At 52.1% G+C, this 12,121-nt stretch overlaps 1 protein-coding gene across 1 annotated transcript; it reads right to left on the bottom strand.

The window, feature by feature from the left end:
- Positions 1–634: 634 nt before the first annotated feature.
- Positions 635–11,381, bottom strand: BPIFB6 (BPI fold containing family B member 6). Its single transcript, XM_053574519.1, has 15 exons — positions 11,285–11,381; positions 11,038–11,137; positions 9,896–10,000; positions 9,274–9,423; positions 9,041–9,104; positions 8,530–8,590; positions 7,683–7,774; positions 6,679–6,855; positions 5,713–5,766; positions 5,208–5,381; positions 4,388–4,455; positions 2,881–2,926; positions 1,844–1,907; positions 1,357–1,433; positions 635–693 (listed from the first exon to the last, which is right to left on the bottom strand). Exons 1-15 carry the CDS (start codon positions 11,379–11,381, stop codon positions 661–663), a joined length of 1,362 nt encoding a protein of 453 aa, XP_053430494.1. The 3' UTR covers positions 635–660.
- Between the last annotated feature and the right edge of the window lie 740 nt (positions 11,382–12,121).

Below are 12,121 nucleotides of genomic sequence, written 5' to 3'. Positions count from 1 at the left end.
GAGCCCAAACTCCAATCCTAGCTCAGTCGACTTGCCAGGTATCCTCAAGCCAGTCATTCCACCTCTCTGAGGCTCAACTCCTCATCTGTGAAATGGGAACAGTCCTTCCCTCCCTCAGCTGCTTGAAAAATTTGAGGAGGTGATTTGGGGAGAACTTCTGGGGGCACAGGCTTCCTGTGAGTAGAGCCATCCTCAAGTCACCAAGACTTGGGGCCACACAGCTAAGGTGGGAAGAGTTTTGCCACTTGCTAAATGGAGTGAGCTTGGACAAGGGGGTTGACCTCCTGTGCTTCAATTTCCTTGTCTGTAAAGTGGGGATGACAACACTTGCCCTTTCCCGGCAGGCTCATTGTATAGATTACATGAGATGGTCCCAGTGAAGCCCAGAGCATGGCATTTGGCAGGTATTCAAGAGGTGCTCACAACCACCCCCAAGCTGCCCTCCAGACCCCAAAACCCACCAAAGGGGAAGAAAAACCACACAATTTTACTACAAAAAATGAGACTGAAACATTGTGTTTGTAAGGGGCTTTCTGCTGTTTATTGCCAAGGCCCCAGCCTAGGCTCACCTGGCTCCAATCAGGGGCCTTTGCCCCCCAACCCCCCAGCATGGATGTGGTTCGAGGTGTGCGGGCAGCTGGCAGGGAAGCCCTGCCACGGTCAGTCCAGCTTCAAGTCCAGCACCAGGGCATTCTGGCAGGAGGCAAAGGGTAGGGGTGGGAGAGCGATGACCAGGCCACACGGGCACAAGGATGGGATGGGACTGGGCCCTTCGCTAGGAACTGAAAACCAGTGTGAGCTTTAAGCCAACATTGAAGGAGACCTGCCTTGTGATCCCGGGGAAGTCCCTTCACCTCTCTGAGCCTCAATTTTCTCAACTGTCAAGTTGGGACCAGCACCCCAACCTCCAGAGTGGAGAGATCGAATGAGAAAAAATGTACATTTAGCACTCCAAGCTGAAAGCCTGGTATGCAGTGAAAAGCTCGTATTTATTGAGCAGTTATTGTATATCTTTAGGTGAATTAGCTTAATGAATCATAATAATAGTTCTATGAGGTCTATGCCCAGATTATCATCTCCATTTTAAGCACAGTAACATGGAGGCAGAGAGATGAATTTGCTCAAGGTGGTAGAGCAAGAGAGTAACAGAGTTCAAGTTTCTGTCTGTGGGTCCCTTGGCCAATGAGGGCCCTAAATTCCGAGGGGCAGCCTTGCTTATGGATTGGCAGGATTATACTGATGGTCACCAGCCCTCCCCACTCCCACTGTCTCCAGTTTGAGGGAGGTAGGCTCTTGCCCATCACCTATTGGCTGAAAATGTTGATTAACATGGCCTCTCCCAACTCCTCCCCTCACCTCTGCTATGTCCAGCTGAGCCAGGTTGTAATTCATAGCCAGGAAGTCTGGGAGTGGGAGCCCAACTTGGAGCTCATCTGAGAAATATAGTAAGAGTCATCTCAGCCTGACCACTCTGCAATTGACTAAGGAGTGGCTGCCTGGAGTGGGATTGTGGGAAATAGCAAACCGATTGATTCATGATGTCTGCCAGCTGTACAGGCAAACAGCAAATAACCTTGATCTGGTATCTATTTACATCTCAGATCAAGATCTCACTCATGATGTGGGGTCAAGGGTCAGAGCCCAAATCATGGGAGAGGCCATTGTCCCTAGGCAGGTGACAATAGGAATCGATTAGCCTCAAAGATTTAGCAATGATCATCTATTCCCTTTTAACCTCCCCAGTATGGACCAGTGATGGGGTTTTGAGATCACCCAGTGGCACCCCTTCTTGCTTAAAGTGCTTCCTGGCACCAGTAAAATCAAAGCCTGCAGGAGCCCTCACCATTGATGACTGGGACATAAGCCTCTTGGAGATAATCAGTGATGAAGCCAGTTAAATCCTTCTCCTGGAGGCGGGGAGAAAGAAAGCACCCATATCCCACTGTCTGATTCAATTCCATCCAGTCCGACCCAATTCAACAAATCTTTTCAGCCCTTGCTCTGGCTAGGCCTGGGGACCACAGGAGTTAATGTCAGGTGTCAAAATAGTTTGTCCAGCTATCATCAAAGAACTATGCCCTTCACTCTGCTTAGTCTCTCTGTTCAGGTAACATGTGGTGTCTTGGGTCATAGTACAGGAACAGGGAAACTCAGGAGACAAGAGATGGCTCTATGGATCCCAGTCCGGCTCCTACAGAAAACTCAGTAGCTTTGATCATTCATTCATTCAGCCCCTCTCTGTACCTCAGTTTCCCCATTCCTAGCTCTCTGAACCTCACCTACTCACAGGGTTTCCGTGAGGATTAAATGAGCTTGGGTAAAGCACATAATAGAGTAAGTGCTGATGTTGTTACTACTATTAGTACCTGCTGGGGGCAGGTTCTGTGTTGGGCCCTGGAACTACAGAATCACATAAAAACAACAGCTTGGCCAACCAAGGCCAGCCCAGGTTGCCACTACCCATGGCAGTCTTGCTCAGATCAATGCAGGGAGAGGTCTCGATTCTGCCCAGAAAAGGAAACGGGACCCAGAGAGCTCCCAAGCTCACACAGCTAGCCAGGAGCCCAAACCTCCCAATGGCCTTGCCCTGTTCATCCCGCCGCCATTTCAGGGCCTCTTCCTGCAGTGATACTCAGTGAGGTCCTGCACTTGAGGGGAGGTGTCTAAGTTTTCCATTCTAAGCTTTCAACAAATTTCATTACACTTTTATTTCAATAAAGTTGTTGTGTTCCCCCCCACCCCAAAATAAAAAGAGCCCCATAAACGTTAGCTCTTTTTGGTATAAGGAAAGGCTGCCTGGAGGAGGTAGCATTTCAGCTGGGAAAATGGGCCCAGTCTTGCCCTCAAGCCAGACCAGGCAGAAGTACCTGGGACACTTACATTGAAGTGGCCAATCGATGAGGACTTCCGGGACAGGCTCAGTAATCTGTGGGGGAGGGGAATAGAGGAAGGGAGTGGAGGGGACAGAATGGTCAGAGCCACTGGCCCTGGGTAGAAGGGGATCCCAAGCACCCAAAAGCCTCCCTAATGCAGCAGTCCTCGAAAGCCTCAGGCCAGGTACTTGGAAGTTTCAGGTCACCTGTCACCTTTGATGGGACACATTCCACCTTCATTCATTGCAGCCCATTCTGTTTCCCACAGCTCAGACCATTAGACTCTCCTGGATCTCTTCTCTCTGGTCCTGACTCTTCCCTCTGGGACCCCCATGCATGTCTGCAGCTCCTGCCTGAGGCCAGCTATACAGAGGTTTACAGCCTGGCTAGTCAATTTTAGATCCTGGAGTAGGAGCCCCTTACCCTCCCTCCCGACCCTGCATAGTTGGTGCCAGACAGGCCCTGTGATGGGCGTCTGGTGGCTCTACCTGTCTACTCTCCATTCTGGTAACAGACTCTCTGTTTTCCACTCTCATCCCAAGTAATTCAGGTAGGGCTGAACCCAGAGACCCTAGGGTGAGCATGAGACCCAGGCCTGGCCAATCAGAGCAGGCCATCTCTCAGTCATGATTGGCTCAGCACTGAGCCAAGCTAGACCCAAGCCTTGGTAATTTGTTAGAACCATTGGACGAGAGGTTTCTCTTGCTGTTGGGATCGCTCTCCCTCCCTGCAGGGAGAAGCTGCCTGAGAATTTAGCCAACAAAGTGGAGAGCAAAGGTCAGGGGAGGAGGAAGACAAATTCTTGAGGACCTTGTCTGCCTGGATCCCGCCATGCCTAAAGGCAGACCCACCCCTAGAGTTTTTAATTATATGAGCCAAAAGATTCCCTTTGAGGCTTAAACTAGTTAAAGTTGAAATCTGTCTCTGGCAATTGAAAGAATCCTGACATAAAACAAGTCAGATTAAATTCTTGTATTAAAGTAAATACAAGAATTCATGAGTGACATATAAAGCTAGTATATTAGTAGTTCCCTCCTCCTGGTGTGTACAAGGAAGTAGGATATTAAATACAGCCTATATACTCAGTGCCTCACATACCGAGAGAGCCCAGCAAATGTTAGCAGTTGCTGGTATGAAGAAAGGCTCCCTGGAAGAGATGGCATTTCAGCTGGGCCCTGACTCTCGGGTGACATTTGAATGGCATGAACAAAGGCCTATTCATGGAGAGAGGGGCCTGGACCCCTGACCAGATTCACTGGGAAAGAGCCCAGGGGAAGAGTGAGGGTAGAGAGGAGGAGAATTTGAGAAAGACCTTTAGTGCCAGACCAATATTTGAGAAAAGGTCATGGCAGTGGGGAGCCATTGAGGGTTCCGGAGAAGGGATAGTGACTAGAGTAGCCTAGTTGTGCAGGCTGTGCTGGGTGGATTGGGGAAGTGCTGGAGCAGGAAGCCAAGTGTGTTGGGGATGCCCACGAAGGGGTACAAGGTGCCAGCCTGGGGCAGGAGGCTCCTACCTTTCCAGAGAGGTGGCCATCTGCAGCCGGTTCTCATGCACTGAGTACTGGACCTTTAGACTGAAGTGCTGGTGGGAGGAGGGGACAGAGAGAAAGCAGTGGGCCTCCCTCCCATCAGTGCTGGAGAAGCCAGAGACGTTACCACCCTTCCAGCACCACCAGTACTGCCAAGACAAAGTAGGGGTCCTCCTCTCCGTCCATCCTCCTCTTAGGAATTGAACCCAGAAGTCTCCAGAATCCCATCCCAGGTTCCTCATCCCTCATTGTCCTGGGCCAAGATGCCCCCCACCCCCCAAAAAATACCTGGGACCATTGTAGGTCCCTGCACACATCATTTTCTTGTTCTAGGCCTTTGAATGTGCTGAAACCTCTGCCTGGGCTGTCCACTGTCCCCGGCCACCCCAGCAACAACCCCTTCACTGGCCAGTGTCTGCTCCACCTTTAAAACATAGCTCAGCTATCACTTTCTCTGGGAAGTCCTCTGATTTCCCCCAACTGGATCTGGGATTTCTCTAGCCCCCCATAGTCCCTCACTGCCTTTGTAGATGCTAATAAATGTTGGAGTGAGAGAAGAGAGAGGAAAGAGAAAGGAAGGGCTCAGCCGTTGACCCTCGGTCTGCTGGCCTTTCCAGCCTTTCAAAGGCTCCACGGCAGAGCCAAGGCCTTAGACATCAGGTGATGGTGACTGGGAAGTTAGGACCACACAACTGAGATTGTCCAAGAACTCTCTAATCCATGACTTGGCTGTCAACTAAAATCCCACTCTCCAGCCTCATCTACCCATGAAGCAGGGAGTACTGGAGGAACAGATCTCACTCACAGCTTCTAGGACAAAGAGAGACACGGGAGCCTTGCCCCGCCGCCGAGCAGCAGACATCTCCACAGTGCCATGGAGGTGAAGCAGGCTTTTGCCTGTATTCATGGTGAGCTTGGGAGGCTTGTTTATCCTGATCTGGGTCACCAAGGGCTTCGACTTGGGGTAGGCCTCAGCTACCTACAGAAATCAGGAGACTTCACTCAGGGCCAGTCCTTAGACTGGTGACTTCAGTCGAACTCAAGGAGTCCCTCTTGAAATAGGTGATTTCCACCTGGGGCACAGGAAGTACAGTATGCAAAGGCCATGATGTGTCTATAAGGAAATAAAAGAAACAAAACACACAATTGGCTATTCGATGCTGAACATAGAAAGTATAATGTGCAAGAGTTGAACTCTTTCTATGTTGGACCCAAAGAGTGTTTTATGGAGAAAGATGCTTCCAAATTGGACAAGGGACCAGAGCGTAACAGGGCAGGGTGACATGTCCATGAGGAATTGGGGCACTCACTTCAGGGATGAAGCCAGCCAGTGACCCAGTGGTTTGTGGGGGAAGCTCGCCAATCTACAAAACAAAAGTCGAGGTCAGGATTATTGACATCCTTTGTGACCCAGCCTAATGAACATCTCCTCTGACTCAATATTGTGTGCCTCTGAGGCTCCCTTCATACAATGCTCAACACTCTGTGCTTAACTAGACAGTGAGCTTCTGGGTAGCCCAAACAATGGCCTACACATTCCAGCACCCACAGCTCTTAGCATAAGATCAAGTGCTGAGAAATGTTGGATGAAAAAGCGGGAAGAGAGATGGGAGGATGGGTAGACATGATCAGTGAGAGGCGCATGGGTAGATGAATTTGTGGATGGATAGATAGATAGATAGATAGATAGATAGATAGATAGATAGAGAAAATGGATAAATGTGTGGATGGATGGATGGGTAGGTGGATAGATGTGGATGGATGGATGAGTAGGTGGATGGCAAGATGGTGGAATGGGGTGATAAATGGTTTGGAAAATAGATGAATGGATTAATGGGGTGGGAAGATGGATGGGAAGGTACAGGGATGGATGGGGGGTGGATGGATGGGAAGATAAATGGATAGATCAGTGGGAGTTGGTGGATATGTGGATGGATGGTTGGATGTATATATGGAAGAATGAGTGGATGAGTAGGAGGATGGATAATGGCAGGTTCGGTGGTTGTAGGGGTGCTTGAGTGGTAAATGGCAGGTGCATAGACTCACTTATTTGACAGCCGGCCCTGTTTTAGAACTTGTGTGGATGATATGAAAGAATGGACGCTAGTGGATGGTGGATGGTAAGATGAACTGGTGATAGGAGCCCAAATCAGTCCTGGCATCTCCCAGACTTACTGTTGCCCACAACTGCAGCATAATTCCCTGGGTGGACAAACTAGGCAGGGACTGTCATTATGGGTGCAGAGGCAGATGGGGTGGGGCACCCGATGGCTCACCATGGTGTCCCGAACACTGACATCAAAGGACTTCTGCAGAAGGGTGAGCTCTGCTGTGAGGAAGGCATCTGAGAGCAGCAGCTGTGATGAGCCTTCAGCATAACCCTCAGGGAACTCAGGGGCGTCCCCAGAATCAGCAAGTTTGATGGCGTTGCCCTTTTGCTGCTGTACCACAGTCTGTGGGACAGCGGGAGGCAGACACTCACCCTTGGCCGTGAAGGCCTTTGGTCGGGGGTGAGTCTGAGTCCTCCAAACCAGTAGAGCTCAAAGCAAGTCCCAGGTCAGCAAGTCATTAACTGTCAGAGCCAGAACAGGCTACAGTGGCCCATCCCTCCCAGGGTACAGGTGGGTAGACTGAGGCTGGAGAGAATAAGGAGGTCAGTCACTGAACCACTGGCATTTTCTCCTGGGATTGCTTCAGTAAACTCAGCTGATCTGACCCTAAGTGGTTGGAGTTCTTCATTTATCCAGAACGTGCTCTTTCCTTTTTCTTGGCAGAAAGAGGTAAATGGAAACAACATAGGGCTGTAAGAAGCCCGCTGGGGCGGGACTCCCCAGGGGGGTCACTTCTTAGGGTTTTTCTTCTTATTTCTGGAAGATGTATCTCACCTCCTCACCTGGAGCCCTGAAGACCTGGACGAGGGCCCAACTCCGGCGCCAACTCACCGTGGAACCCTAGCCTAGCCCTGCCTGCCTGTGGGCCTTAGTGCTCCCACCTGTACAAGGACAGGGCACAACCGGGTGAGTCAGGGGGTGGGAGAAGCATGAGTGTGAAGTTGGCAGTCCCGGAAACCAGCTGGGCACTCAACAGCTCACGTTCAGAGCAGGAGGAAGGAGCGGCCTGGCATTAGGGAGCACCCTCGTGGTGCGCCTGGCCTACCAGGGCCTCAGGGGTCTCCAACCTTCACAGTGCCAGTCCAGCCACCTGTCCTGGTGGGAGCAGCACCAACCACCCAGACTGAAGAGCCTGAGAGCCCAGCCCCCTGGTGGTGCCCGGCACTTACATTAAAGTCCACTTGAATGTAGCTAGCCGTGGTGACGGGTGTGGAGGTCAGAACATACTTGACAGTGCCCACTTTGCCCACAGGCATAGGGTCTGTGTGAAAAGGAGGATCTCCTCAGAAAGGCACCAACCCCGGGGGCAGCCCAGAGAAGCTGGCACCAGCCAGCCACAGCTGAGCCTGGCCATCTGCGTGACCCAAGGCAAATTGCTCAGCATCTCTGGGCCTTTTGCACCCTCGTCTGTAGAACAGAGGCAGTGGTGCCTGGCCTGGCAAATCACGTCACTCTGTCAGCACAGGGCTGGAGAGTCCACCAAGGGCTGTCACAGCTTGGTCTCACAGTAGACCAGCGGGGACAGGATTATCAGCTGTTGTACAAATCCACAAACTGAGGCTCCGAGGAGGAAGTGGCTTTCCCAGGCCACACTTCTGGGGACATGTGCAAGTTCTCCTCAGCCCCAGATGTTGACATTTCTGTTCCCCAATGCCAGGCAGCCCAAAATGGAGGCAGCAGATACCCCCAGCAGAGGAGAATCAGGCCCCGCCACTGTTGGATTACTATTCACGGCACAAGGTTTGTGGGCAAGTGCAGGATGGCTGTTGTCCTTGGAGTCTGGGGGATGCTGATGGAGCACTCCCTGGGTGGGAGATGAGAGGGAGGAACCCAGAGTCTCTCAGGACCTCAGGGCCTCAAGCTTCCCATCTGGACAGTGGGCATGGACACCCGACTCAGGCCTCCTGAGTCCCAGGGCTGGGTAGCAAGCAGGCATTTGAACGGGGAGTAGGGGATCAAGTCTTTCCACCCTGGTGTCCCCACGTAGGGCTGAGATGTGGCTGGGGCCACACTCACCATTCAGGTTGGCCCACTTCCTGTTCACATACACCAGGACCGCATCGATGGCTGGACACATCTGGAGGCAGAGGAGGCACTAAGCTGACAGGGTCCCTGCATGGCAGCGCCTTGCTCCTCACAGCTGAATGGTATTCCCTGAGGAATCCCAAGATCCCAGGTGGGACAAGGACTGCTGGGGCACCCAAGGTCCCAATCACACAGGAAGTCCATGGCAGAGCCTGAACAAGAATCCGGATCTCCTGACCAAAATCACAATCTTTAAAATCAGCAAGGACTCATTCCCCGGGGACTGGTCTAATCGGGGTTGGCAAGCTGTGACATGTAAGCTGTTGCCCCTCCTCCCACGCTCATGGCAGACATCACTAGATGATCTCACTGAGCCAGCCACAACCTCAGAACCCTTCCTAGCCACTAACAACCAATCAGGGCCAGAACCCAGAATGAAGGGTTTGCCAGCCCTGATCTAAGCCATCTGAGCCATGATGGAGGCTTTCTCTGGGCTACTCACCAGGCCAGGGAGGACTTTGTGCAGGGTGCTGTCCAGGAACTTGTTGACCACCTTGGGCAGCATGCTATATGGACACAAGCACCAGAGGGTGGGTGGACAGGTGCACCAGTGGCAAGAATTTAGGCACACGACATGAAAGGACATGGTTCAGGGAGTTCAGGGGCTCAGGAAGTGGGATGCTGGGGGTATTGCAATGTGAAGCAGCCTTCTTCCCCAGCCACAGAGCCCCTCACTTGCTGGGCAGGTTGGTCTTCACGCTGACCAGGATGACCTCACAGCCCTCGCTCTTGAACATGGGGAGGCCCGTTTCCTCATCCTGCAGAAGCCGGTTGGTTGCTGTGATGTTCAGGACCACGATGATCTCCATGTTCCCTCCCATGAAGCTGGAGGGTGGAGTAGGCAGGCATTGTGAGCAGCTCTGCCACTGTGGCCACTGTCCCTGCCTCCTCTGTGCTCACAATCTCAGCAGCTCTGAGAGAGGGGAAAGGGGAAGGGACCAACCCCACAGGACATAAAAGGGAGGGTGGCACCTGTCCAAAGTCAAATAACCAGCCTTTCCTCTCCCCTCTTCCTTTGACGAACTCCTACACATCCTTCAAAACTCTGCTCAGCTATCCTTACCTCCTCAAAATCTCTTCTGATTCCCCTGACCTTCCCAGTGCTCCTCTGGCCTAGACCATTCAGTCTATGATTGTGTTCAGGGCTGAATCCCATCAAAGGTAGGAACCAAGTCTACATCACCTTAGATCATAGCACCCAGATGGTACATAGTAGGCACTCAATAAATGTGCATATGAGGTGCGACAGGGAGGCCATTATGCTTCCCACTCTCCTCTCCCTCCCTGCCATACTGACCTCTTGCCGGTGATGGTCATGCCTGTGGACACACATTGGAAGATGCCCACTCCAGGTACAAAGTTCAGTGTGATGACAGGCAGTTGGACATCCTTCACCTTCAAACTGGGAGGGGACAGGCATCCACAGCAGTGGGAAGTGAGCAGGCGAGACCAGGGCCTCAACCCACTTCTCCACTACCATACTGAAGGCCTTGGATACACCCATGTCAGGCTCATGCCACATCACGAGGATGCGCTTGCCTCAGGGGGCCATGATAAAATGCAAACAAAAGGCTGAGCAGGAACCAATGTATATACAGAATGCACCCATCCTATGAGAGATGGGAGATGTAACTGACTCTAAGTGACCTTGTACTGTTCTCTTTTGTGGGCCTCATTTTTCCCATCAAAAAAAAGTGGAGGTTTGATTAGATCAGCGTTTCTCAAGAGCGGCACTATCAACATTTTGGGCAGGATACTTCTTTATTGTGGGAGGCTGTCCTGTGCATTGCAGGACGTTTAGTGACACCTCTGACTTCAATTCACTAGATGCCACTCCTGCGAGCAGTGACAACCAAGAATGTCTCCAGACCTTGCCAAATGTCCCCTTGGAGGCAAAATCACCCCTAGTTGAGAACCAGGATAATAAAGATATGGCACGTCTACCTCCACGTGCCCATCCTGAGCTCTTGGACGACATCATTAATTGCTCACAGTTCCATTTCCTGCTAAGTCCAGATAGTGGCTCAGCACCCTCTCGATGCATCATTCTAGGTCTCCCCGATCTACCCCACATGGCACTTGCAAAGGAACCAATTTCCTCTTATCATTAAACGATTGTACCCTCCCAGCTCTACCATTTGAGAATGTTTTCATTTAGGTGCACACAGTGTGAGCTCATTCTGCGTGCAGGGAGTTGATGTTTGACTTTTCAACCTTACTTCCTCAAGTGACCCTGCTCACAATAGGGCAAAAATTGTCCCCAGCAGGTGGCTGGGCCCTAGCGGGAGCAGTGACCTACCCAATGTCACATAGCAAGACAGGGACAAGGCAGGGAAGGGGCCCCACCCTTGGCAGCAGCTCTCTCACCTGGCCTTCTCAGGTCTGGGCACGGCTGTCCCCCTCTGCCCGAACCCTCCGGCTCCCCCCACCCTTGCTTACTTGGTGATGCCTTTGATAGGTTTCATGCCCGACTGTTTCTTGCCTGCCTCAGCTGCCATCTTCTCCAGGATGTGACTCTCATCCATGGCATTCTGAACCTCTGGAGTCGGGGTCCAGAGAGACACTCAGTTGGAGAGATTGGGTTGGGCATGCCAGGCTCCTCACAGTCACTGTGTCCCACTCTGGGCTGGGCAAAGGCAAAGGTACACAGAGGCATCCTGCCAGCCCCTGCCCACAAGCTTACCGCGATTCATGATGTCCATGCCCAAGCGCAGCAGTGCCCCAGGGTCTGCTCGTGTGCCGGTCATCAGGCCACAGAGTGCCAAACACAGAATCTGCAGCATGGTGCCACCTGTGCCGAGGGGCCTGAATTGGCACAGCCCAGCATGTCCTGGGTCCCCTGGGGACCTCCCATCTCAGAGCAGATTGAGCCCCCTGTTGTCAGGGGTCCAGGGGCCTTTGGACTAGCAGACATCATTCCAGATGATGTGTCCCCAGGGGATGAGGGAATGTCCAGATTAAATACAGGGACTCTGGAGTTGCCCCACGCAGGTCGCTTCCCTATCTAAGCCATCATTTCCCCAATGCAAGATGTATCTGACCAGCCTACAATATGGGGCCAGTGAAAGATTCAGCAGCAGTTTTCACGAGTTCAAGTGTGGCCCAATACCAGAGCCACAGAGGGAATTCCTGCCCCATCCTGACTCAGGGTCCCCCTGCTGCAGGGTGGATGTGGGAGTCCTGTGTTCCTCACCTGACACTGCAGCCACTGTCACCACCACCTCCTCCAGCTCAGTCTCACCTCCACATGGAGCCTAGAAATCTCAACTCCAGGCCCCTTAAGACCTCTTGAGATGTCACCTCACTGAAGAGAAACTGAGGCACCCACTCACGGTCTCATAGGCACTCAACAGTGAAGTGAAAAAAGGGCCACCCACTCCAGACCCTTCAAGGTGCGCAGGAAAGCCCTACCCCACCCTTGTCCCCCAGAAATCCCTTCTACTTACTAAGACCTGGAAATTTTCCAGCCAGGCGCCAAGTGCGTCTTTTAGTTTTGAGCTTTGGCTAAAAAGAAGGAAGAAGG

Source organism: Nycticebus coucang, chromosome 21, assembly GCF_027406575.1.
Source record: "Nycticebus coucang isolate mNycCou1 chromosome 21, mNycCou1.pri, whole genome shotgun sequence".
Classification (NCBI taxonomy): Eukaryota; Metazoa; Chordata; class Mammalia; order Primates; family Lorisidae; genus Nycticebus; species Nycticebus coucang.
The sequence above is the reverse complement of the archived record's forward strand: the minus strand, read 5'-3'. Positions and strand labels throughout refer to the sequence as shown.

What these genes read in the sequence shown, in the direction of transcription:
- BPIFB6 (XM_053574519.1), bottom strand. Translation starts at nt 11,381, where the DNA reads ATGCTGCAGATTCTGTGTTTGGCACTCTGTGGCCTGATGACCGGCACA. An exon ending in ACAAAGTCCTCCCTGGCCTG is followed by an intron (nt 8,591 to 9,040) that starts GTGAGTAGCCCA and finishes CTCTGCCTCCAG; the next exon opens with ATGTGTCCAGCCATCGATGC. An exon ending in TTATGTCCCAGTCATCAATG is followed by an intron (nt 1,434 to 1,843) that starts GTGAGGGCTCCT and finishes TATATTTCTCAG; the next exon opens with ATGAGCTCCAAGTTGGGCTC.